This window comes from Takifugu rubripes, chromosome 6 (genome assembly GCF_901000725.2).
Source record: "Takifugu rubripes chromosome 6, fTakRub1.2, whole genome shotgun sequence".
Lineage (NCBI taxonomy): Eukaryota > Metazoa > Chordata > Actinopteri > Tetraodontiformes > Tetraodontidae > Takifugu > Takifugu rubripes.
Window position 1 is genome coordinate 4884985 of NC_042290.1, and position 27605 is coordinate 4912589.

The 27605-nt window shown below is 47.3% G+C and overlaps 1 protein-coding gene across 1 annotated transcript in view; it reads right to left on the reverse strand.

Annotated features, from left to right (window-relative positions):
* Nucleotides 1-25699, reverse strand: part of brinp1 (bone morphogenetic protein/retinoic acid inducible neural-specific 1) — a 62421-nt gene extending 36722 nt beyond the window's left edge. Inside the window, exons 1-2 of the mRNA XM_029837933.1 lie at nt 25351-25699; nt 7748-8015 (exon numbers count right to left, since the gene is read on the reverse strand). Coding sequence (XP_029693793.1) covers nt 7748-7965 — 218 coding nt within the window. The 5' untranslated portion in view covers nt 7966-8015; nt 25351-25699. The remainder of the gene's footprint in view (nt 1-7747; nt 8016-25350) is intronic.
* Between the last annotated feature and the right edge of the window lie 1906 nt (nt 25700-27605).

Here is a 27605-nt window from a genome sequence, read left to right on the forward strand (position 1 = left end):
AACCAAAGGGAATGGCGGGCCAGAGGCCTTCCATGACATCTTCATCATTTTTCCAATTTAACTGGAGAATCTGTGTTGCCTTCAAGATTGGGCTTGGTTCTGTGGAGCCCGCGAAAGGCAGAGCCAGGTGGAATAAGCTGTGTTTGTTTGATGCTCCTGACGTCGGTTGTGTTGGCCCCCGCTGATGGGTGAAGGGACAGACGGCCATCAGATTTCATGCTTTGATGAAGGATGAACCTTTCATTTTTAGTCATTTGTTCCACTACTTATTTGTCGGGGTGACTCGGGTAATACTTGAATTGCTAGTTGAAGAGGATACAGCACAGACACGTGGGTTTTATCTCTCCTCAAATTTGTTCTCATGTAAAATTGCTTCCTTCCAGCAGTGAAAGACAAAAAAAAATGCTCCTGCTGTCTTGCTAATTCACACATAAACTCCATATAAGCAGAACTAGCTTGTACCTGATGGGGCTTTCAGGCGCTAACGTTTAGAGAATGCTAACATCAATAAGCTCTGGATTTTATTTTTTATAGAGTTTTTGATGTAAGAAGGGCTTGGAAACACATGAGCCACGTGACTGAGACCAAAACCCCTCATTATCAGCCGCACATTGCAGCAAATGCTGCGAACAGACGAGCTCACTGGTCCACGATTTCAAAGAAAATGCTGGCAAGCTGAACAAACTAGGGGGACTTCGATCCAATAACAGTGCATCCCCCCATGAATGACTTATGTGTGTGAAGCAGCTTTGTCCTCCTACACGATATTGACATTTTTCCTTTAACTCCCTACACGGTGTTCCCACACAGGCCGCGCACGAGCTCGCCGTTCCCTCGGATGAAAGCAGAACTGACATGGATCCCAGCAGGCAACACCACCATCCATACGTGCTGGGTTTCTCCTTTGAAGGACCGATACAAAGAGGCCTCTCGTTAGTGATTTACATTGTGCAACGTGCTTCTGTCTTCTGTCCAGATCAGATGGTCAAAAGATCAAAACACGACGAAGACGCAACGCACTGTTAACTCTGGCGAATCGCTTTAAAACTCACCCAACCCAAATCCGATTGCTCACTTAAAGTGGATCAGATTAAAGAGATCCATCTTGTGTGGAGAAGGAAGACTTATTTTGGAAAACGCCCTTACACTCCCACCTCACTCCTACTTTTCTGGTGTCTGGTCATTGCGAGGCAGAGAAAAGGGGGGAAATGCGACGTTTCGGGGTAATAAAGAGGCAAAGTGCAGCAAAAAAAAAATCAAACGCATTTGTCAACCTGTATGAATTCCATTTAAATTGTTATGGAATAAAACTTAATCCCATGCATGGGTGCTCCAGGAAGAGCTGCAGAGATATTTCTGTCCAGCTAATGGGGGTGCAGACGCCGTCTCGCAGAGGCTGGGAGAGCGTCCCTCTGCACACGTTCGCCCGGTTTAAATGGTTTTAAATACCTCGTGGCTGATCACAAACACCCTCAGGTTGAAGCCTTGGATTGTTGATGATAATGATGCCGATCACATCGTCGTCGGGGCTGATTTAATAAGCACCGCGTATCTGCGGCGGTACCTGCAGAGAATATCCATGGAAACGAGGAAAACACGGTGGTGTTGTCAGAGGAAGCAGAGGCACAAAGAATGGAATCTGCAGAAAAGACGAGCGCGGCGGCTGCCAGCGCAAGAGCAGCCGAAACAAAGGAAAAGGCGGACGGGTGTTCTTTGCGAAGGTCAAGGGGTTATTTGGTCCACAATCCGCTGATTTGTGGAGACACCTTAAGCTGCTGCGTTTTGATAGAATATGTGTTTCGAAGGCAGAAAAAGAAATCCCTGATTCTTAATGATGATGATACTTGAGCTGATATCTTGAAGGCCGCTCCAGAGGAGCTCTTTTACAGCCTCTGCTGTCGGAGCGGCGTGCGAGGGCGGCTTGGGCGCACAATAGACAGCGCGCAGCTGATGGCTCCTGAGTTAACAGCCAGGTGGCGACTGCAGCGTTGAGAGGCCGCTGTTCGGGTGTGGCGTGACGTTCAGGCACCTTAGACAGAACCTCTCCGGAACAAAATGGCACTTTTCGCTCCTTAGGAGTTGTAGACTGTTCCGTGTGCGTGCTAGCTTGCGTGCTAGGATGCCATGGAAACCTCTGTCGCCAGCGTCGGACATCTTTGAAATCCGGTGGAGATAAGTCGGCTTTTGTGGGGTTTGGTTCGGGCGTCTCGTGGGTTTTGTCCAAAGTAATCCTGACGTCATCAGGATTGGAGTGGTGACTTTGTCGCGCCCCCTCCCCCCTCTATGGGCGTGCCCTTCACGAGGTGACGCGGCCCTGCCGTTCACCAGGGAGGGTGGCACACATGTCCCGCACCTTGAATTAGTCCGCTCTTAACCCCGACAGCTCCTTCTGCCCTCCTGCTTCTCCTCTAATTACCATCTTTTCCCTGAGAGTAATTAACTTGTCCCACAATGGGGGATTTCTGCCGCCGGCATGTTCTCCACCCCTTCACCAGCCCCCGTTGCTCCTCCTAAACATATACAGCTAAAGGAAAACAAGCATCAGCACGCCTTGCCTGATTGGAATTCTTTGGGTGGAACCGCTGCCGCGCTGGTTCCCGCCGTCATATCGATGATTTGATTGGTTTTGAATCGCAGCCTGGACACAGAGGCTTGGGTTTTTGTTTTTTTTTTCTTTTTTAATTATTTGCTCCTGCTGCCAGGATGGATTCTTAGAGCCGTACCTCCCCCACAAACACAGAGCCACTTCTGCACCAGGAACCAGAAACTGTAGCTAAGGGGCTCCCCGGAGAACCACTTCTGGCAGCGCTTCTGTTCTAATAGAACCTTCCAGTGGTTCTTCCTTTACAATTAGAGAGCAGCGCGCAGTTTTGTAATTCAACTCTGTGACCTGGCGCCTCATTCGTGAGCCCCGCCACCGCCTGCGAGCCCATGTTGGATCTGGTTACGGATGGACCGACATCCTATGCGTGACAGGATGGCCGTGACTCACCTAATTCACATTCATGCCCCAGAGTGGACCTACGGAACAGACTGAATTAATGTTGCGCTTCATGTCTGTTTTAACAGCCTCCATCCTGAAAAAGGAGGTCTGGTGACGTCATCAGGTCAGGCTGCGGCGGGTTTGCTGCGTTTCAAGGGCAACAATGATGCCGCAGCGCCTGAAAAGCACCCAGCTGCAAAACTTGTCACCCTGACGGGGGGAGAGGGGTGAAAAAAGACCCATTCTGATAAACACGTGATTTCCTCCGCGCAGCTATGATTACACAGCAGGAAGGGCTTTAATAATGGATGGCTTTTATTTTTCCTTGGCAGGGACAAGGTGCAGCGGGTTCATCGCAGTTTTGAGTCATCTGAGCGCGGCTCCTTCCTCACCCCGTCCCTGACCTCACCGTCAGCCCCCACCATTACGTCGCAGCCACACTCACCTCATCAGCCCCTTCTTCCTGTCTGTAACACTCCGACATTCTTAATGACGCATTTTTAGCACCAGCTCGCCGCCAAGTCGCGTCCCAGTCCCCCCGATGTCTGCTGTGTTTCTGCAGTCTGTTTCATCCCCCGTGACTTCCTCTTTCCTTTGGCTACAGCCTCCTGAATTAAAGATGGCCGGAGCGCCCCCCCCAACTCTGCACATTACAGATGGCTCTTCCAAATAATCAAGACCATAAAAAGAGCTAAAACTGCAGATTTTGCTGTAATTTTGCCATTTCTAGTTCATTAAAATGTTTTAAATATCATAAATGCGGCTGCCTTGCTCCTCCGAAAGAAGAAAAAAAACCCTTAAAGATAAAAAAAATAATTTTGCATTAAAAAGGTGAAGCGAGTGTGAAGATTGAGGCTGTGTTTGATGAGGAGTTTAAATTAGATGGAATAAAAGAAGTTCTTTGCACATGCAAATTATAGCCGCAGATTATATATTCACGGTTTAATGCTTATCAAGTGTTTGTGGACTGAATATACTTGGGAATAATTATCATGAAGGAAACGTGGAGTTAGAGGAATGCATAATGTGTGTGAATTAAATATAACCGTGACAAGTCTGACAATTGTGGATTTGAGGCTGGTGTGGAGCTGTACAGGGCTTTGAGTTTCAAATCATGACAACATTGATCCTATATTTAATAGAAATATCCCAATGAAAATGAGTTCTCATCTATAGCTGCAGCTGCTTTGTGAGCAGAGCCCATTACAGCACCGGAAAGACTCGGGAACACAAAGGCAGTGTGAAAAAAAACTGATCATTAAATTCGTGAGGTACTGCTTGGGTTAGAAGGGGAAAAAACACTTAAAATGTGAAAACCAAAGCCTGTTTTGGTTTTGGCGAGGTGCTAGAGTGAGTCAGAGAAAGGGTTCCATTCAGATCTGTCCTGAGTCACTGGAGATGCTGATTTGCCTCCCATACCTGGGTACATCGCATAATTTCCATGATCGGCTCTGCCAGCTATGAGCGCCCCGCGTCTTCCTATATTTCAGATCTCTGCTCGCTAGCTAGGTTAGCATTCAAGTCTACTGAAGCTTTTCAAACCAGAACTGCAGCTGTTAGCATCAGCATGTTCTGGGGTCGTCTAGCTTCATCTGCTACGCATCAAACCAGGCGAAGGAAATTAATTAGTGGAACCAAAAAATAACAAGAAGGGTTGCTGTGACGAAGGCGCTGAGGCTCTCCATCCTCAGCCGAAGATATACGAGGTGAATCCATGAGAGCAGAGACAACAGGACAGACCTCCGATATGATATAGGTGAGTTTGAGTCAAATATTTAACAGCAGGAGGCGCTAGAGGCGTGGGCCTTGAGATTGTTTGCACAATCTCCCAAATCAAAAGCTCATATCTAATAATAATATTAACAATGTCTGATCTCCAGAAGGTGAATAGACAGCCATTTATTTCAGCTAGATAGTGTTTTGCCAAATATGATTTAAGGAAGGAAATAGTTGATTTAACATATATACATAAATTTGCCGTGTCTGTTTCATCACCGCGGGCTCATCCCTGCCTGCAGTTTGCCCATCTCCAACGTTATCCATCACCATTATGCAACGTTGCAGAGAGCTGGAGCCAGTCCCAGTTATTACTGGGCTGGATGACAGGTCGGCTTACAAGGTTACACAAGCACACAGGGTCAGATCAGCTACAACTTATAAGACAAAGTTGCTGTACTCGTCTTTAGACTGTGGAAGCTGTAGCAGCCAGACTGAAGATATGAAACTAAAGCAGAGATGCAGCCCAAAACGCCTGTCAGCATATGAGAGAATTACAGAGAAAGCAGCTATTTAAGTGTCACATTTTACCTCAACAAGCGCCCGCTCCTATTACAGCTGTCATGGGTATTTTACTAAATTCTTGGAACAAGGTGAGGCTAAATGTGAGTGTGTGCAGATGTAATTGATAAGGTACCAGTCTCAGAACAGTGCTGGCATGCACCTAAGGGGCCAAAAATAGAATAGATCTAAAAGCAAAGCTCTGGTTGTTTTATTGTTGATGCTGCTTGGTCTGATTCATCGGTTTGGTGCAGCCCAATAATTCATTTTTAAATAGGTTAGCTCGTGCTATGCTAATAATCATTTTAGCTGCAGGCACTGATTGAAATATTCACATTGCCATTTTGAAATACACACTTTTTTCTTGTTTGTTTTGGTCATTGCTGCACATTATATTAGACTTAGAGGTGCACTTTTTAAGGGTATTCTTGCATGTGTAATTTTTGGTAATTGCAGAACCTCTGGAGATCCAAGGCCCCGGTGACGAGTCCCTATATAAGCTCGTTCTATTCATTCGCTCCTGCAGTGCCTTTCAAAGTATGATCAGCACTATTCATTTTCATAAATATTTTTTATTCTAAACAACCCCCATCCCGCCTCTTTGATTACAGTGCAATGCTGATTTGAGGCCTTTAAAATGCATTAATGGCGAGCAGATTTGCATTTATATTGGTTTTTCACTCAGGCACACAGGAACCTGAGATAGAGCACCGCGAACAAAGACCAAAGAGGGAACACGCATCATCTGAAACACATTCGACCCCATAATAAGGTACAAGCAGCAGAACCAGATGCGAGCGCGAGTGGAACAGGCCATCGAGAGCAGAAGCACAAACATTAGGCTGTGGCTCATGCGAGAGCAGCTCGGAGGAGGCGGTTAAAGAGACTGATGGACGCCATTGGAGAAATGTGCGTTCATATGATATAAGAGGAAGGGGGAGAGGGAATTTAGGGTGAAAAAGGTGACAGAGTTGTCATGCTTGTCCAAATAAATGCCGCAATAATGTCTTTAAATCTGCAGGAAGGGGATCATTTGTGGCTTGTCTCATTATCCTTAATGTGATGGTGACCTTTCCAGAACACCAGACAGGAGACTCGAACGCCCTAAATCTGTGTTTATCTGGCAAATTAGGCGGAGTGCCCTCGTTATTAAAGATGGGGCAGATTTGTTTGTTGGCGATCGCGTCGGCATTGTCCGAGCAGCACGTCCCTGAAGTAATACCTCTCGATAAGAGCGCCTGGAAGGAGTGGACGCTTTGTCCCCCTGCAAATCTGATTCCGCCACTTTCCACCGCTAAATCGTCGAGGCAGCGCGAGTCCCCGGGGAAATTTACAAGGCGATTCAGTCCTCATTGCTGGTTAGAGGAGAACACGGCCGAGCAATCACCGGCGGACGAGGACAGAGGGGACGCGCCATTCCCTTCCAGACAAAAGTCCGCAGCGCCTCATGTCACTGCTTTGGCACCAATACGGGTGAAAGACGTGTTTATGACTGAAATGATGTGTAGGCCTCCTGCTGGGACCAGAGCCAGCACGCTGCAAACGCATTTGTTGGTGGTCCTCTAATGAAAAATGTCATTGCCGCATCGTGTGCCTGTCTGTTAAGAGGCAGAAACCACAGGCGCCACCTGGGCACCACGATCCCGGCGGTGCCCAGGTGGGAGCAGAGCAGTTAGCGGTTGCGCGGATGGCGGGAAGCTGGAAGTTGCGTCTGGATTCTCTGTGCAACCTCTTCCTCTGTCAAGCTGCACATTATGCAAATACTTTGTTTACTGTTGGTGTGACAGTATCGAGGCATGAAAGCCGGTGGGGACTGAGGGCTGCGGCACAGTACCAAGAGAGACGGAGGCGGTGGAAGAGAACACGCTGCCAAAAGGAGCGTAGCGCAGAACTCCCCGCCTTTGTCTTGCGCTCTCTATACTTGTGAGTTAGCGCACGGTTATCAAAGCATATTATTCTAAGAAAGTTGTTGTTTTTTTCCACCCCGACTTCTTTTTTCCTTCACCTGTGAGGCGACATGAGAGGATACAGCCGCGGGGTGAAGTATGCAGAGCGCTGGAGAACACAAACCGGCTGGTTATTGGTTAAACTTGGTTTTAATGAGTCGCATTTGTGTGTTTGGGTGAACCCGATTAGCCATTTTACCATCGGCCAACTGCACTATTAATGCAATCACAAAAAAAGCACTCTTAACTGGTCAGAAGTGTTTAATTAGGCCGTATGAGTCTTGCCAACTCATTAAATCCTAATTTGCACGGGAAAAAAGCTGGAGATATTAAAGTTCTTTTAACTTATTTAACACTCATCGGCCATATAAAAACAATAGGCTTTCCCTAATAAGGTGCTTTTTCTGGACTATTCTGGATTGTTTTGTGGATGTGCAGCTTTAGGATCCAGTTGGAAACTTTGGCGCCAACATCTTAAAAAGGTTGCACGATGGTGCACGTTGCAAAAAATTAAAACCACAGAAGAAGAAGAAGAACTCACCTATAAATCTTATATCTGGTCGTAAAGCCCTGGTGGAAGATGTCCACAAAGGACAGGTAACTCCGGGAGTGGTGGAACGGTCCACGGTCAGAGATGAGCCAGTCATATTGCTTGGCGACATGCTGCTCAGTGGCCGACGGGTCCTGGCGGGAAGACTGAACTGTTATATGGTCCCATATAAACAGGAAGCAGATGACCTCAATAAACCTCCAGTTCATGCTTTTTCTTAAGCCGCTCTCTGTTCATTCTCGCTCCATTCTATGGAGACCTGAGGAGAGAGAGAGAGAAGAGAGGCAGAAACAGAGAGTCATTACACGTCCGGTCTATTTTAGGAGCCGCGGATGTCTTAGCGTTAGGTTAATTGTCTTGTAGCGAACAAATACAATAGGGCCGCTGTCACTGTCGCTTCACCAAGACATGCATTTGTTTTTCTTCTCCGCCGTAGATTCTTTTTCATTTCACTCCTTTTTCTGTTTTTTTGGGGGGGCGATCGCATGCATTTATCCGCTTTGCTGACAAGCGCCTCCTCTTTTATGATAAAAACGCTAATTGGTGTCATGATAGCTCCTGACAAGGTTAGGAGACATGTTGTGACACTCAACCGCAGGAGTGAAAGAGATACCATGTCCCTTTACGCAGCAGTGTCAATTACAGCTGGGGGGGGGGGCGGCTTCAGCTGTCGGATCACAATGTGATGAATCGCTAAAGACGCCGTGATACAAAATGGCAACCCTGGGTCAAATCCAGAGTAAAGAGAGCAGATACAGCGTCTCATTGCCTGAATTGGTCCGCTTATGCTACAGATTAGAATGTATGACCATAACTAATTAGGAATTTGATATTAAACAGCATGTCTCATTTAGTTTTCCTGATTGCGACCAAAATTGCAAAATAATGTAATTGAAAAAAGTCATTTCAAACAATACACTTCCTCCCAGCTTGGAGACATTATTATGCAGCGGGCAATGAAAAGTCTCTGATAAGGAAATGATTTCCATCAATAATTGCATTCAAGAACTTTGGCCCCTGGCGATGGAGCACCCCAGAGTGTGCCATCAAGTGCTACTGTACGCAAAAATCCTTCCTCCCTTCATGGTTTATTAGCCAATAAAGCGCGATAGAATATGGGCCGGGAAAATTTAATAGCCTTAATCTCTTACTGTTAAATACTTGATTGCAAAAGTTTAATGGCGTCTTAAAGAATGAAATTCTTTTGTTATTTCACAAAACCATATCACTTTTCAGGCGAGCATTAACCGCCGACCTCCTCCTATAAACACTGAATCATCTCTTGCTGCCTCATTGATTAGCAGAAACATGGCGACTGTGCTAAACACTCCAGAGTTTACAGGGAACACTTTCAATGAAATCTTTGCTTTGTTAACACCGAGGAACCGTCCCTCAGCTCAAAGTCCTCACTCAAGGTTGATCACCGCTGCGTCACGCCAAACGAACCAAACAACCTCTAGAAAACCTCAACAGTTGTGTCTGATTGTGTGTTGTTCGCAACTAGCTGGGCGTGCCTTCACTTCAGGGGTGTCGTCAGACCCGATTGGCCGAGATCGAGTCAGCGTTGGTCCCCCGCTCAGGATCAATACCGGACACCTTTTCAAACAGGTGATTTGAATGTTTCCACGGTGAGAGAAAACGTGTCCTTATTAGCAGATATTATAAGCAACAGTTCCCATTTGTTTGTGCAAATATGCAGACGCCCTCACTCAATCACTCAACAAAAACAGGGGTAGAACCGGCTGTGGGGAGCACTTGAGGTGATTACTTAATAACAGTGCTGCTATGTTTCAACAGCTGCTTTAATGCTTAATATTTTATGATTCTAAATAGAACCCTCCGCTAACTTAACGGCACAGTACAGCGTGCCAACGGGAAAGGTCAGATATGAAAAAAATCAAGCTTTCAGCAGCTGTTGAAACAATTTTGAAAAGGATTCTGCTCATCCTCATCTTCCTGCTCCACCAGGAACGCAGCAGGAAGCAACAATCAGCAACAAAATAGCACTAGAACAGCAGCTCAGGCCTTTGGAGGCTAACGTCAGGTCTGTGAGTGCACGCCTGCAGTAATGAGAGGGCAACTGATCATTACGTTCATAAGCAACCCTGAACCACACAGTAAACTTTGAGTTTACTCTGTAGGTGTGAAGTTTAACTGAATGTCCTCTTCATGAGGACGCCATTGAGCCCTTAAACAACAGAAGTGTTCTTGTGGTCCAAAACGCTGATATTGTTGTTAGATGTCTTTAGGAATTGCTTTGATTTTCTCAAAAAAGGAGGTTTTTCTTTCGGATTGTTCATTATTATAGAAATGTGCTTCAAAACAAAAAGGGAGAAGAAATATGATCACTTTTGTCGTGAAAAACGATGCATTGTTGATGAAAGCGGCCACGATTCCGCGGCGTTGCTTCATTTCCCATCGATCCGAAATGAAAAAGTCTCTGTTCGCGACATTTTTAGCAACCACCCCCGCCCCCCCCGGGCCCTCTGAAATTTTGAGAGCTTGCAAATTGATGCACCTTCACATGAAATAGAGGGTGGTGAAACTTCTGACATTTCGCAATTAAACTCTCAAAAATTAACTTTCACTTGCGAGATGTGTTGATTCCCCACAAGAGCAATTATGCAGCGCTGTAAATAAGCCACTAGGAGAATGGTGTTCAATTAGCCTCGCAGGAGATAACAAGTTTGGTTAATAATTGTTGTAGGGTTCCCACAGGAACTTTAGTCTGATGCCGGGAACAAGGAGAGCCAAATATTTTCCCAGAGTACCTCAGGGATCGTTGAGCAGGGGTACTGCGAATGTGACCGGACTGGAGTCGACCATTTTGCAACAGCTGGAAAAGCTGCAGTTCGGAGGACATTTTGGGGACGTCATTATGAACTGTATCGGTATCTTTAGTGTCGCTTCATGGACATCCGCACGTTGTCGCACACACCAGCCGTCAGAATGATGATGAAATATAGGAAATACAAAATGGAATCTTAACTCGATTAAGCCATGTCTGTCAACATCTCTACTTTTGGTGCCCATAAAGGAGTTGCATCACTTCACCAATGCGTAAAACTGCTGGTTTTTCTAACCTCTGAGGGGGGATGTATTCCCTTGTAATGAAGATGGGTTAAATTGGGTTGAAGTTGGGTTGAATTGCCAATTTTTAGGCTGATTTTGTGTTTATTGACATGCTAGTCTGATCGGTGTAAACCACACACCAAATGATATCATGGATATTCCATTAGTGGGGGCCTGTGTGACACTCCCAAATTATTGTAGACTCTGCTCCAAATGTGCCGAGGGCTCCTGTTGGGTGGGTGTCCTGCTGCCGTGTGAGATCCGAGCTCCCACTGATCGCGCGTTTGAGATTGGCTCCAAAAATATGTTTTGGTGGGAAGTCAAAAATATTCTCTCCTTTGTGTTATTTGCAGATTACTGGTATTTGCACAGTGGATTAGAGGCGCACGGAGAGGAAGAGACAGCAAGTGGATCACGCTACCCTTGAATAAGCAGGGGGGGGAGAGAGAGAGGGAGGATGTCTGCTTCAGGAAATCACAAGACAGAACAAGGGAGGCCTGTTTTCTCTGTCCTCTTTTTAAACAGCCTTATTCATGCTGCAAATCCCCCCTCCATTCTGGTTCATTCAGGGGGGATTCAATCTCCATTCTGGTCCCGTCATTCGCTTTGCCAATCAATTCCTTTCTCCCCTGTGTGGGGCCCTTAGTGTCCTTTTTTTATTCTATAAAGTTAGCAAGAATGGGGATCTTGTTCCTCCTATTTGTATTCTAAATTCCAGCAGCAGTAAGAAATCTGAGGAGAACGGAGGCTTCTGTGAGAAGACAGGTAGACTCAAAGGAATTAGAGCATCCATTCATGTCTCTGAATGACATCTGGTCACCAAAATGCAATATTCATTATATGGCGTCTCTAGATGGAGCTGTTTAAGCAGTCGGAGGCTTTGCTCTGAACTGTTATCAGCACAGCTGCCTCCGAGCCACTTAATTCCCGGCGATACCGACACAATGTGCACGGTAAAGCAAAACCTCTGACTTAAGGTAATGGATGACTCGCCGACACGAAATGAATTTCTACACAGCTCTAGGTTGTTGTTTTTTTTTTTTAGAGGGGGGGCGGGGGGTTGCCTTCGCGGCTGACAGCTCTCTGCAACGTGACCTCAATGGGCCCGGGATGACAGAATGAGGAGAGCGAGCAGCGTTCTGTCTAAATACGCCGAACCTTTGTCACACGAATTCAGAGAATTATTCCAGCGCTCGGAGCCACGTCTGGGTACGCGGCGTGATGGTCTGAGAGGCGACAGAAGACTGGGGAAAACCATCTTCGCTAACTTTGTTTGCGCTGGTTTCGTTCTCCTTCTGACTGTCTCCCCTCGTTTTTCTTTTCTTTAAAAAAAGAAAAGGGCTGCAGCGGCACCCCGACCCTCAGAAAACATGGCTCAGCAAGCAAACACTCCTTTTGGTAATTAAATTCTCTGGTTGGTCAGCTACCAATCAGCCCGGCTCAGGGATCAATGGTTGATTTTAAAGAGAAAACTAATCCACTAATGGTCGCAGTTATTGCAATTTACCTGGCCGCAGAATTATTGTGTCCACGTCTGTTTCGAGGGCGGACGGATCAATGCGAGCCGGGCAGGGGCGTGGCCAAGGGAAGCGGGCCACATCTGTCAAGTGAAGCGGCGCGAGGAGAACGCCTCCAGGTTTATTTGATGGCCGCCCATAGCTTTCAGGGGCACTTTATGAGATCTTCTAAACTGGGACGGTCTGTCATAAAGCAACCTAATTGCTGCAGGTCTTCAGATGGAACAGGAGAGGAAACGCTGGATGATGTCATACATGCGCTCGAGATGCGGTCAGCGATGGTGAAAAACCAAAATTCCATTTTAAAGCGGTTGGGAGTTAAAACATTGTCGATATTTGGCAGTTGTTGCTTCCCATATGAGGATGTTTGCATCTACTCCGTCTGCCTCTGCAAAGCCTCGTGCGTGAGCCCCCTATAGCCCCCCCCCCACTATAGAAATCTGACAACAAACTTGTCAAGGTGCTCCTGAAATATCAGCAAAGGTAAACCCCGCGACAGCGCCGCGGAGCCATAAATCAAGCGCACAGCAGCGGCGATTCGCGCGTGTGTTTTGGACAAGCTGCTGCGAGCCGATAGGACAAAAATGTAGAAGGGACTTTCCCTCTTTTAGCCGCCATGATCGACACGGGCCCAGATAGTGGGCAGCAAAAGCCGCGCCATTTGTCAACACACGCGCCGCCGGCGCTTAATGCTGCCACGGGTGCGTTACAGATGAAGATTGATCATTTGTCAACTCACAAATTGGCTTTCAAGTGCTTTCTCTAATTACTCCGTGGTTTTATTGATGAGAAACCGCCCAATGCTTCACCTTCGATCCCACTCACTCGGCACATTCTTTGTTTTAAAAACGTTGTCTCTCACCTTGCCCCCCCGTCGAAGGTGTCACGGGGGCAACGCGCTCTCCACGTGTTCTTCACGTCGCACCTGCTCAATGCGGCGGGAGAGAAAGGAGCGACCGGCCTCGGAGGGCGCGGTCGCTCCTGACACGAATAAAAGCCTGGAATAAGAGTCGCCGGGAGGCCGCCGACGACCCCCGCGCTGCACTGTTCCTTGCTCGTGCATCGTAAATGTCAAGCGATGTTATCCACCGCGCGGTTCCCTACGAGGAGACCCAAAAGGTCCGGACCGAGAGGAGGAGACGAGCAGAGGACCCTTCTGTGGGAGAGTTCGTGCACCGGATGTAAGATGAGCCCGAACAATGCGAACGCCCGCGTGGCGTCGGAGCGCGTTTATCTTTGGCATTTGTAACTGTGTAATTTGCAGATTTCATAAAACAACAGTTAATGAAGCTGCAGCTCACCTCAGGTCCCCGTTATTGTGGTTTTTAGTCTAATTACCACTGGAATTTACCAGCATCCCTCCCATCCCCTTCTGCGACTGATCGCCGTAATTGCTCGCGTCTGAAACATTATATTTAAATCTCTCCATCAGGACTCTGGGGTAGGTTGCGATGAAGTGTTGTTGCGCGGCAACAGCCAGATTGAAATTGGATTGTGGCTGAGACGCATTTCATTTCTGATACGTGTGAGGGGGGAGCGAGGCGTCGCCGGGGCCGGGGCGCAGATTGCTCCCCCCACCCCTCCTCGCCGCGTCACGGGTTCAGGGAGATGCAACTCAGCCCGTTCGGCCTCCCCGTGATTCGATGAGTATTCCGGGTCTATAACAGGGTCTGAGGAGAACGATCTGTTTTGCTCTCCGGCGGCGTCGGCGGGGTCATACTAATTCCTGCCGCTTTGGATGGCAGGATAAAAGCCAGCGGGGAGGAGGGGAACTTAGCCTTTTCACTTTTTCTGTGTGCGTTTCTGACGGACTGAAATAAATAGCAGCTGCTGCCCTCTCCAGAGGCTCCGACGCTGGCTTCACGTGCACGGAGGTTCGGCCAGCTGCTGTGGCTTACTTTCGCTCGTCTTTGCTGCTCCCGTTTGCTCAAACCGGTTGACACACAAGAATTTACTGACCTCGTTTTCCCTCCCCAATTCCATGTTTACTTCCCCATTCGCGGCACACATGACGGATTGCTAATCACAGCACTTTGGCATGAATTCCATATTGGGCCCTGTTCTCCGGCTGCAGGAGGAAGGAGCCGTTAAGGCCCCCATTGTTCCCGACTCCAGCCCGTAAATGTGCAAAATGGAGAGAAAAGCATGAATTCTATAAATCAGAGGGATCTGCAGAGGCACGGAGCAGATGGTGAAAATTACAAAAAGACCCCCCCCCCCTCAATTCCCCTCAGATTAAGTACTGCAGGGCTGAACTGCTGCGTGTTGGGCTGCGTGTCGGCGCTGCGTATGAATATCAGCATTGTGAGGGTGGTTCAGAAACGGCTTAATCTGCCTCACAGAGCGAACTTGCTCTTTGTTGGCTGCAATTTAGTGTCATATCCCACAGTCTGTCACATGCACTTATATTCCAATTCATCTCAGTGAGCATTACAGCTTCTCCCAAACAAGGCGCGCGGGAGATTTCCATGTGTAAATCTGCCTTCCTTACATCTGAAAATGACACCGCATCTGTACTCTCTCGTCTATAAAAACCTTTAACGGCTGAGGTGTTTCACTGCTTGTAGTCTCTCGATGAATTGGCTGCATCTCCCATTTAGCCTTGGGAGCATCTTCAGTGATTACCTTCCGGTGCCAGCGATGACAATTAAATAGGAAAAAGGATGGAAACGCTGGATTTAAATGTATTCGTGTCAGTTTATCACAGTCTAATTGCAGATGTACGCGCGGGTAGCCAATAAATCACAGCAGGTACAACGTGGGGTTTATTATTATCATTGATATTCTAGTTTTATTGGGGTTTTTTGGGGGGGTTGGGATTTAAATAGCACAAAGTGGGACAAGCTCAAGGTTTGGGGAGATGTTCAGTCATCTGCACCAGCATAAAGTACACAGATCCCGCTGTGTAGAGGCATCCTGAGCAGACATTTTCAGGCCTGATATGACTAAAAGGATTGGGAATTTTGCTGAGAAAAGCTCTTTCTTTTCTGCAGCATATTCTGTCTCTTCTTCCTGGGAGGTTATCGTTTGCAAACGCGCGCCCTTGATATAGGTTATGGCAGCCGCCTTGCACCCATTCCCCGAGTTAAAATTGAAAATGGAGCATTCTCGACCTCTTGCCATTGAAATTCTTCCACTTTTTGCCTTGTTCTCCTCTCAGGCTGACATTATTTTAGTCAGGGGCTCAGATATTCCTCTTTTTTTCGCCACCAGTCAAACATTCCCACCTCCAAACTGCCTCAGACAGATGTCAGCAGAGTTTGAGAGCTTCCCTCAAATATTTATATGCCGGTTGACGTGGGCGACAAGACAACTGGATTTCAAAGATGTCACAGGTAAAAGGGCATGACTCTGTCAAAGCAGTCGTGTGAATGAGCTTGGAGAAGGTCAGAAAGAGCTGATGTGAGAGATCAGCTAAAGAGAAGAAGATGCTAATAGTCTGCTAGGAGCTGCAGGAGTAAAAGATGCTCTCTGAGATCATTTCACTTCCAGGATTAAATCCCTGAATGAATTGTGTGTTTGACAGCAACAATATCCTGCTGATATTAGGCGTCCACAGACGTGAGCAGCTTTCCGGGCCCTGGGAGCACATCAAACGCCGAGCAGACGGCGTTTGGGAAACGCTTATGCAGAGAGGAAGAGCATCACTTTAGGAGAAATGATATTTTGTTTGGTGAAATTACGCCTAAAGGGGCCGTTCAGACACAACAACTTCTGAGCGCTGCAGTTCGGGGTGGTCATCGCCCCGCTGCTCCCCACAGTTCACTGGTTGCGCTGATTGCTAGTAAGTCGTTGCATAACGCGCCTCTGATTTTCTGGAACCTCATCTGGCGAGTGTGCGCGCCGAGCATCCAGCGATAAGAGCGGCGAGATTGATTTTGTTATAGTGCCAAAAAGGCTACTGAAGGCAGAAGAAAGCAGTAAAATGGGTTAATAAAGAGCTCCGTGATTAGTGATTAGCTCCCATGTGGGCAGAAAAGAAGGAGCGCATCTCAGACTTGTCTGATTGGATGATGAAATAGGAGGATGCTGCCCTGTGAATGTTAAACTGAGACAGGACCGCAGCCAAGAGGTGTGCCTTGGAAGGAGTAATGAATGAAGGAGGAGCCGAAAGGTGAAAGAAGTGAAAACGAAGCTGCCGTCTTTATTAAACGTTCGCTCGGCTCAATTACGGTGATAAAAGACTTGTCAGTTTGAACAAAAGAAGTGTGGATCAGAACGGAAGATCCCCAGCACAGATTTCACAGCCAGATCACCCGCCTTACAGCGGGAGGTAATCCATAGCGTGCTTTTAAACCCGATCCGACTTTAATAAAGTCTTTGCTTCCTGTCCGGTACCGTGATTGGTGGCGTTGCTGTCAGCAGAGCGCGTAAAGCTCAGGTTAGCTTCCGCTCGGCCGTTATCGGCCCTAACACGCACGTACGTGCGGCATTAATATGCGCACTGTGCCATGGCACCTAGCATTGATGCCAATAGATTAACGAAGGAAAGGAGGGAAGCTTTTCAATGAATTTGAAACTAGGGCATTTGGACTGGAGGGAAATGTTGCTAACAGAGAAGCTAACGGCGACGTTTCTAGCCACCATCACATGAAAAAAAACCTAAAGTGAACATCACACGATGTGAACTAACCACATGGCATTTATAATTTATCTGTTGGGAATTAAGTACAGCAGCATACTTTCTGAGTAAATTAGAGAACACTGCGCTGGAGCAAAGGATCACTTACTGGGAGTTTGTTCGCTGTGCATTTTCTCTCAGTCAGCGTGTTGTCAGGTCTTTTCCCAGCCTACCTGAGACGTGGCTCGCTGGGTTTTTTTGGTTTTTTTATATGGCTTTTTCATGTTAAAGGCACATTTCTTCATCACAAGCGGAGCCCAGTGCCAGGCGGATCTGTGCTACCCAATTCATCCCTCAAACACTTAGAATCTGTCTCTCCGTGTGAGGAACAGAGCGTGGGACTGATCGAAGTAATCTGGATACTTAATAAACCATTTCAAATTTAGTCGAGGAGCGACGAGAGAGTGTCAGGTGCCAGGTTTGTGCAGGGTTGGTGCTTTTCCTGTTTGAAAGAGCACCTCTACCTCTCACTGGAACATTCAGGAGCATATATTTTCACTTTTCTCCCTTCTTGGCCTCGTGGTTGTTTCACCTTACAAAAGCTTTAACAGTAGAAAAGAACAGACGTCTGATGAATCCGTTTGTATCAACATCATCAAATCATCAACATCCAGCCCGGTGAGGTCACACCTTTGACCTGTTTCAGTCCTCGTGCGACTCGTCTCCAACTTGTTGACATTTAATCTTCGAAAACCTCAAAAACAAATACAGTCGTAGGTGCGCTAAGCTAGTTGGTTGGGCTTTTTGGGTGAACTCTTTTTGTTTGGTCCCATTTTACATAAACAAGAGCATAATTGGTTTATGAGGAATTGCAGTCATTTGCTATCTTTCCCTTTGTTAGAATTGGATTACACCTGTGACATCATAGACCTCAAGGATACTCAGTAGCGAGCTACCAAGTTAGCAACCCAGCGGTGAACCGGCAGGACCACGGAGAACACCAATTTGTGCATAAATTGGTAAAACCCAGAACCATGTAGGAGTTTGCTGACCACCAGGCTCCTTTCAGTCCGGTCACAACCAGCAGGCCGTGCTGCGGCCACGTGCAAAGCGACCTCATCATTCCAGACAAAGTGCTTGTCTCTTATCACATTCTGCCACCGGTTCCAATAGAAGGTGAGTCGGGATCAGACGCGTCGCGCGCGTTAGCCGTGTCGCTCGCAGGTGCGTTCCTGTCAGATCCTCCTCTATCTCTTCTTTCTGTCCTCGTAACGTTGAAATTAAACAGGTTAGCGACGTATCCTTACTCGCGTTTGCATCAGCTAAAAGTAAACCCCCCCCCCCCCCCCCCCCCCCCATCTGTCTTCTTATGCCATCAGACCTGGGAGGAAAAATGAAACCTTCTTTTTTTTGTTTAAGGGGCTCATTTTACATCGTCACACTTGAGTTATTTCATCTGGAAAATCCTCCTGACAAGTTTCACTTGACAGAACAAGAAAGGATTTCTCCCGCTGACCCCACTTGCTTCAAAAAAAGCCCCCCAAAAATCCTCTTGAGGTTTGCAAACCAATTCCGTAATTGTCCTCCATCTCCCGCCATACCCCATTTCCCCTTCCTGAACCCTAATGCATCCCCGCACTCGCCATCCCTGTCACCCCGACTCCCCTAAAACGCCATCAGGGGAGAAGCCCACTCCAATTTCTCTCCACCTCTAGTAGGTATTCCCTCTGGTTCCACCATCACTGCATGTCAAGATTAAAGAATGGCCCCAGTAAGGAAGAAAGAAGATAGGAGAGGAAAAATAGCGCTCCATAATTACTGCTAAATCGAGCACACTGCTCCCTCCTCCTCCTCGTCCTCCCCATCCACCTGGCCCTCATGTCAGTGCGAGGGGCTGACTAAGTTAAGCTGAGGGGGAAAAAAAAAACTTGACCACGCCAGCCACTTTTTTTTTCATCCCCTTCCTTGCACTGCTGATATTGCAGTTAAGTTCTGGCAATTCGGGGCCAATCGACTGACTCGGAGCTTTTATTCACCCTCCAATTGCCTCCTCTTTGAAGAGGGACTCACAGGCCTAAACTCGCACAAAGCCGCTACAGTCGGAGCACAATGGCGCCGGCTTTACACGCGGTGGACATCCCTATGGCGTCTGGCAGAGTGGCGGCTTATATACGATGATGTCGTGTTCATGCGGACTATAAATAGGAGTGATGCGAGGTTGGGTGTGCATTAACAGTAATTGCAGGCCTGTCAGCCTGTCCTGACCTACAGCGCCTATAAAACACAACCAGGAGCCACCGGCCTGGAGCTGCCTCCACCATACTGCGTTTCCAATTCATTTCTTGTATTGATTTGTCTATTTTTACCAGCAGGCAGATATTTTCTAAATTTAAATGGGCAACATTTGATCCTCTTTTCCGGAGCCATGCTGATGGCTGACCTCGTGCTCTTTCCCCCAATCTCCAAATACTACCTCTCATCCTGGATTTCCCAATGTGCTTTGGTGTGGCTTCTTGGAGTGGGAATATCGGAAATGAGATTGGGATTTTTCCCGAGGAGGAGGAGGAGGACGAGGACGAGGACTAGGAGGAGGAGGAGGAGGAGGAGGAGGACGAGGAGGACGAGGACGAGGAGGAGGAGGAGGAGGAGGAGGAGGAGGAGGAGGAGGTCCTCTGCTCAGGTGTGTTCTAATAAACAGTTCAAAAGCTTCAGTTTGATTCCAGAGATGCTGGATTTCAGAAGATGTTTAGATGCCCCCCCCCCCCCCCCCCCCAAACATATTTCCAGATTAAAAGCCTTTGTACTGAAAATGAACCATAAAAACCTAATATCATCAGCAGACAACTGATCAAATAATTGATTTCACAGCTTTTTCCAGCACATAATTATTGTTATCCCACCTGGTTTGTTGCATGTAAACACAGTTAAAGGAAACAGATCCAACATTTCGATGACAGCACAGAGCATCATGTGGAGTTTCATTTCGAGATGTTTACTCAACCCGACAACCCACATTAATCCGCTTCCATCTGCGTCGGAGGAAATTGGTGAAAGTTTCTCCTCTATGAGATCTTATCAGAGAACATGTAGAAATAAACAGCGGGAACGTAGAAATTAAGCCCACCAGCGAGGAGGAGAGACATAACCATGGTTACCGTGGCAACAAACCAGGAGAAATAATTGACTTTGCGAAGTTGACCGTTTCCATTTTCCGTCGTTTATTTTTTTTCTAAAGGTTCAAATCGTGTCAATTAATTCCAGTAAATGATCTGGACAGAGTATCTAGCCGCAGCACTCCTGGCGTCCCCCGAGAACCACCAATAATAAACAAAAATAATTAGAATAAAAGCTCATAAAGATAATTAAAACACGTAACCTTTGAGGGGACAAGAGCTACGAGTATGAAAGCACTCGTAATTTAGAGTTAGAGAACATAAAGGATGTAATTATACACGTTCTTTCATGTCGGATATTCTGCCGCCTGCACACACACACACACACACACACACACACACACGAAACAGTATACAGGCAAGGTCAGGTACAGAAAATCTATAGCTGGTAGTTCTGTGAAAGTGCCGTGTCAGGTTGTTCTACTTCTTCTGGAGGAGGGAGCGGAGTGCCGCTACAGCACTAAAGTTGGAGCAGGAACGGAGCGGTGCTGCTCCGCTGTACCTCCAAATGCTGCCTCTGCCTCCTCGGTTCTGTCTTACACACATGACTCATGTTCAGCTCTATGTTAACACATGGAAAGTCATGGAGGTGCCCCCTTCCCCCCCGAGAGCTCAGTAAGCTACTAGCGCTAAGTAAACGTTCCTGGCACCAGAGTCGTTTGCCAAAGCTTTATACTTCACCTCAGAGATGATTTGAATATTTAAATCAGGCTGGTTTTGCCCAGAGCTCCAATTTGAGTGAGACGCAGATATTGAAGCCAACAGCGTTGGCTCACAAGCAACACAAAGGTCACAGGTCAGCGAGTGAATACATTCCCGGCTCCCAGATGACTGTGCAAGTGTATAATTTTCATGAAAATGGAGATAAAGTCTTAACACAAAGCTCGTCTTCATCTGGGCAGCACATAAACCTCTTTCTCTTTTCTTAAGGAATAATTGGGATGGTACCTAAAATATCCCAGCAGGAAGAGCGTCTCGCTCGCTAGTCAGCGCTTGGAAAATTGGGAAAGATTAAAACCTTTGCTGCGAGAGGCCTAATTAAATTTTTTTTCTGACAGATTATCATCCTGTAATTACTGCCATCTCAAAATGAGGCTTCAAACACAGGCGTCTCGGCTGACTCTGAAGTTCTGCTTTTGGGTTTTTGAATAAACTTCAAGAGTGGATGCGAAGTTCCCGGGCTTCGGCTAATTCTTACCGCGTTCTCCCATTTCTAAGCAAAATAACATGGAGAGTGGGCGCCTTTTCTTCGGGGTTGTATTGAAAAGAACAACCTGAAATTTCCGAAAATCGACCAAGGCTGACACGCAAAACATCTTCCAGGCACATTTTCAATCCCAGTTTTTAAAGAGGCCCATCTTCCAGTTGACTTTACTATCCAGCCAGGCTGACAGCAGCCTCCCGCCTGACTAACCTCCGAGCTAAGCTAGCTGCTCAGGAACTGCTGGGAGGAGCTGCTGGGAGTTCCTCTGTCAGAAAACGCTAACGGGGGTCGCTAACAGTAGAGCATCTGGTTCTTTAACGCTCTGAACATCTGTCTTCCAAACCAAATGGTGAGTCCCGAGCCCTCCTACCTCGGTGACACCAGCTCTCTTTGGCAGAAAAAGACAGATGTTGCACATCGTGTGTGCTATAGCATATATATTAGCCCATAAGTCACTTGCCTCGGTGAATGAAATCCTCATAAAGTGAATCCAAATATGAAGATGCTTCTTCTGAGGGGGGTTAAATCATTCTTTAGTTATGCTAAAATGGAAGTTTATTGGCTAGAGTACACTTTAAGCAAGTTTTTTAACTATAAGTCTTATTATCTTTCAAGAGCTTCAAATTAGTACAAAACACTGAGCATCTGGGTCTGTTATGAAATCATTCACACACTGGAGCTTAGAAGCCACTTTTTGCTCCCCTGTGATTTGCTCTTGATGGAAAATGCTCTGGTAGGCTAATATAGAATTAGCATTGGGTAATGGCGCCATGACAAACATGGTGTCCAGGCTGTTTCTTTTGCTTCACCACAGCAGAGAGTCCACCACAAGCATTCAATTCCCCGTAAAATCTGTTTACGCCAAGGCTGCCCATACGTTCTGCACGCAGGTTGAGGCGGAAACTAAATGTGCACCTCAAGTTTTCCAATTGTCAGCTTCTGGTCACGGCTGGACGAACTCGCTCCCGGAGATGTTCCTGGAGCTTGGAAATGATTTTGTTTAAAATACCTTCGGACGCCATCTCCGGGCCGCGGCGGATCAAATGATATTGCTGGAGGGAACACAACAGTGAAGCAAATGAAGTTAGAGGTTCTAGTGTGTAATCACGGATCAGCTGCTGCTGTGGAAGACCGCAGCACAGCCGAGCGACTCCTCTCCCTCCGCCCTGGCTCACGGCCGTTGGAAATAGACGTGAAAACCAGGCAACAACGCGGCCCGATGCAGTCAGGCAAGATAAATCACCCCGGTTATTGCTGTGTTTTTAGAGTTATCATATTTTAAGAAGTAATAACCGAGCTCGCTGACAGTGTTTAATGATTCAAGGGTCAGGATGGCGGCGGCCCCATTTAGCACCGCGGCTCTGTCCACCTGGCAAGCGGGAACCATTAATGCGGGGTTTGATATTTGAAACAATTAAGACGAGAATAACCACAGAATTAATAGTTTGTGGCGTCCTCGCCCCCCCCCCCCCCCTCCCCCGCTGCTGCTACAGCAAAGGAGGGTGGACGAGGAGACCGCAGACAGACAGAACAGTGTGAGCTGAATCCCTAACTAGTTCCAGAAAACTCCCCAGTTGGGTTTGCATGCCGGTCGAGGGGGTTTTTCCCAGCCCGCCCTCGGCCTCACCGCGGGGGCTTTGCGCCGTTTCTGCGGCTCCAGTAAATTTCATTCCGAGATGGCCTTTCACAAACCGCTCCGGCCGACCGCACTAACAATAAATCATCGTTTTCCCGGCGTGATATATGTCGACGGCGGCTGCTGCGTGTCAATATTCAGGTGGGACGGCGTTAAAAATGCAGACATTGTGTAGTGAAACTCTTAATGGGGGATTAGTATTATTGGATTGTGTCCTGGAGTGTGATCAACCTATTTAGAGCCACACAGCCTGTAATTGGGAGCCTCAAATGGTATTTCTCTCTTTTTTTCCCCATATCGTGCAGTAACAAGTTAGACCCGGCGGCGCCGAGGTCAGGCAGCTCCCGCCGGAGGTCGGTGGATTCTCGAAAAACACACTCAGATCCCCGCCAGCAACGCTGAGCTTTTGCACATTTTCCACAAGTCGTCACGTCGCCCTGCTGTTTGTGTCATATCAAAACAGATTTTCTTGGGGGTTTGGGGGGGGAGTTGGGGTTTCAGCCTTCTGGTGGCTGCAGTGGGCATCTGACGCCAAAGCAACAAGGGGAGACAGAGAGGGGAGCTGCATGAGAGGGGCTGAGAGAGGGGCCTTCTGGGCTCTGCCAGTACAACACTTGTGCTGTTCTCTCTTCTCCACTACAAAAACAGTTGGCAGACGCAGTCCTGACACAGACGGCACACCTGGGCGACTGTGCGCGAGGAGGAATGTTTGAAATCAGAATCACTGACCTGCAAGTCTGCTTAGAGCCGCTTTCCCCGCTGCGTTTCAGGGAAACGCGGCGTTTTCCAGCTGACTCCCGATCAAATGACTGTGTTTAAGGACCTCTGATGCTTTGTGCTCCCTCTTGCTAGCATCATCCTCCACGCTGGGTCATCTGAAGCCACGACACATATTTAGCCCTCAGCCACTGCTGGCATTACCATGCTGGCATTGTGATGTGGAACGCCCCCCCCCCCCCCCCCCCCCCCCCCTTCTAAAAGTCATTACACGTTGCCAGCTCTTTTTGCCACTGAAAAGGCCACCAGATTGAATGAGGCGTGCTGAATGAGGCAGCTTTTCTTCTGCCATAGCTGTGGGACTCGCTGCCCTCGGAGGACACGGTGGGAGCAAATATTGGGGGATGTATCGATGTGCTGCCATTACGACGTTCAGTAAAGATATTAAAGCTTAAACTGGTTCACATTCCATGCGCAAACCCCCTCCAGAGCCACGTGCTGTGAGTACATACAAGCCTGTTCCCCGTCTGAGTGATGCGTCATGTTTATTTTGGATTAAACCAAGTCTCTTTCCAGCCATTTTGTCCTAATAACACACGAATATATGAGCTGAATATGACAAACCGGCAGGATTGTCAGACCGGGGAGAGCAGACGGCTGCTTCAGGGCCATTTTCATGCAGAAGCCACTTGTCTAATTCCATACAGTTGGTATCAGTCTCATCCACGTTTCTCGCGCCTGTAGCCGCGCGCGGACACCTGCGGAGGAGAAGAGCATGAGCTCCCCTCGCAGTTGGTCTGTGGAACAGCAATCAGATCTACTTGACGGAGCACGGAACGCCAACTTTGCCTCGCCGGTGACACGCGCCAGTCACGCACACACACACACACACACAAACAAACACGCAAGCAGACGCGCGCGCAACAAACAAGCGTGTACGTGCCGGGTTTGGCGCGCACACGCCAGACCTTCGTCGGCACGTCCACATAAACACAGATGCTGTAAACTGTCCGCTTGCACGCACAGTTATTAATCTAGAACGAGCCATTCACAGCAGTGCTGGGGAGCTGCTGGTTGTTGGAGGAGCAGAAGTTCTGCGCAGCCCAACTATAGTGGCTGCTGTGACATTATTACAGCTTTTCTGCTGATGCACAAGCGAGAAAATGAGCCACGGCTGCAGGGGGGCAACGCAAATGTTGTGCTCGCCTTTGCGGGCCTGCGTCCCCGCCACCACTCTGGACTGCTGCCCCTCTAATGCCACTCATTAAAGATCTGCGTAATATGCCAGCCGCGTGTCCCGAGCTTATTGTTCCTCCCGGCACCTCTATGTCCGCACTTCTGCAGCATCGCCGCCGCACAGCGTGCGGGAAGAGGACGCAGAATAGAGAAAAGAACCGATTTGCATGCTTTTGTGAGATGATCCTTGGGTACCAACCTCGGAACGCGGCGTCGACAGTCAGTCCGAGCGGAGCCGAAGAGGATATTAAAAAAGGGGGGGGGCAAAGCTTCACAATAAGAAGAATAAATTACCCCTCATCCCGAAAAGCCACCCCACTGACACGCTGACCACGCAACATCGCCATAACTGTGCCATAAAACAGCCCTGCCTCTTCCTCGTGTTCACTAATGAGCAAGAATATATATATATATACATATAGATAAGGCAGAGATGATCATGTCATATCAGAGCTCAGGTCGGGATAGCAGCACTTACCTAAAACTGACTCTCGCCTCTTCGCTGGATCTGCGGTCCGGGATTCGTTAGTTCTCCAGCCAACAACTTCTGCTGGAGCATATGTATCCAGTGCTCATGCTGTCGGCTCAGTCGGTAATGTTGGATTGCGGACGATTTGGCAATCCTTTTCATGCTCAAGAGGAAAAAATCCTTCGTTTCGGTGTGGTCTCGGGCATTGGCACACAGAGGAATGAACTAATGAAGTCCGTCTGGAGGGAAGGGAGATGAGGGGAGCTCTGGACGTGAGATATATGCCGACGTGTTTGAAACTGTTCCCTTCTCTCTCTTTTTTTCTCCTCCTCTCACACTGTGGGAGCGGGTGTGGGATGGATATCGAGGAAAGGAGGCTGGGATGCTCAGACTGAGGGCGCAAAAGGGGGAGGTACAAAGAATACAGTCTAATGTTGTGGAGGACGGTCACGGCAGACAGTAAGGGGTGGGTCTGCACTGTATCAGGCCGGGAAAGAGACCGTGTGCGAGGATAGGGAGCTGCTTCGTGACTTTCCAATGCTGAGAGCTACTTATTGAGACCAGGTGATTGATTTGCAAGTATCGAGGTGAGGAGAAGTGTTGGAAACCTAACCACGGAAAAATAAATAAATAAATAAATAAATAAAGGTTTGAATCACAACTCGAGTATGTGGAATAATTGGGATGTGTGCAACTTGGATCCAATTCAGTTTGGGTCGAACCTTGATATTTTTTATATTTTTATTTTATATTTTTATTCGTTTCAAACATATAGCTAAAATCAAAGACCATTGACAAAACATTAATCAATCAATCTTTATTTATATAGCGTCTTATACAATCAAAATTGTTTCAAGGCACTTTCCAGAATCCCAGGGCCTGACCCCAGACAAGCAACAGTGGCAAGGAAAAACTCCCCTTTAACAGGAAGAAACCTTGAACAGGACCAGGCTCATGTAGGGGGACCCTCCTGCTGATGGCCGTCTGGGAAGAGAGAGGAGAGGAGAGGAGAGGAGAGGAGAGGAGAGGAGAGGAGAGGAGAGGAGAGGAGAGGAGAGGAGAGGAGAGGAGAGGGAGAGGAGAGGGAGAGGAGAGGCACAGAGCACAGAAACACACACAAAAAATATGACGATTAAAACGATTAAACAAATACAAAATATATACTTTTAGGAGTTCCAACCCTAGATCTATGTTTGTATTATAACTATTATTCATCCTTTGGTGAAACCTGAAATGAATCTTATTGTCTTCATTACTTTTAGAAAGGCATCTATAGCAAGACTGTAATCATCTATTGTTAGAACTCAATTTTATGGCTCACATATTCAGAAAAGAGATTAAAACTTGCCCACAGATAGAAAAGGCAGAAACAGGAAGATCCAGCTGCAGGTGTTTATAACCAGCATTACATTAGCATATTTAAAGATACAGAGGTGTGAATTCAATAAACACATAGCATATTTCTGCAAATATCAGGGGCAACAGAGTTCAGTGTTTAGCGGCTGTTTTTAGCGGGTAACAGTCAATAGCGCCACTGTCCACAGTGCTGGAGCACGAGTCATCATGAGTGAGCTTTAAACGCTGCTGTCCATGGTCCTGAACACAGTAGAACCTTGTTTTTGTTTAAACTGCTGTCCATGGTCCTGAACACAGTAGAACCTTGTTCTTTGTTAAACTGCTGTCCATGGTCCTGAACACAGTAGAACCTTGTTCTTTTTTAAACTGCTGTCCATGGTCCTGAACACAGTAGAACCTTGGTGCTTTTGTTTAAACTGCTGTCCATGGTCCTGAACACAGTAGAACCTTGGTGCTTTTGTTTAAACTGCTGTCCATGGTCCTGAACACAGTAGAACCTTGTTCTTTGTTAAACTGCTGTCCATGGTCCTGAACACAGTAGAACCTTGGTGCTTTTGTTTAAACTGCTGTCCATGGTCCTGAACACAGTAGAACCTTGGTGCTTTTGTTTAAACTGCTGTCCATGGTCCTGAACACAGTAGAACCTTGTTCTTTGTTAAACTGCTGTCCATGGTCCTGAACACAGTAGAACCTTGGTGCTTTTGTTTAAACTGCTGTCCATGGTCCTGAACACAGTAGAACCTTGGTGCTTTTGTTTAAACTGCTGTCCATGGTCCTGAACACAGTAGAACCTTGTTGTTTTTGTTAAATGCTGCTGTCAGTGCTCCTGACACAATTAAACATAATTGTTTTAATTAAACGTAGCTCTCCGTGGTTAAAAAAACAATTAAACATTACAGTTTTTAGTT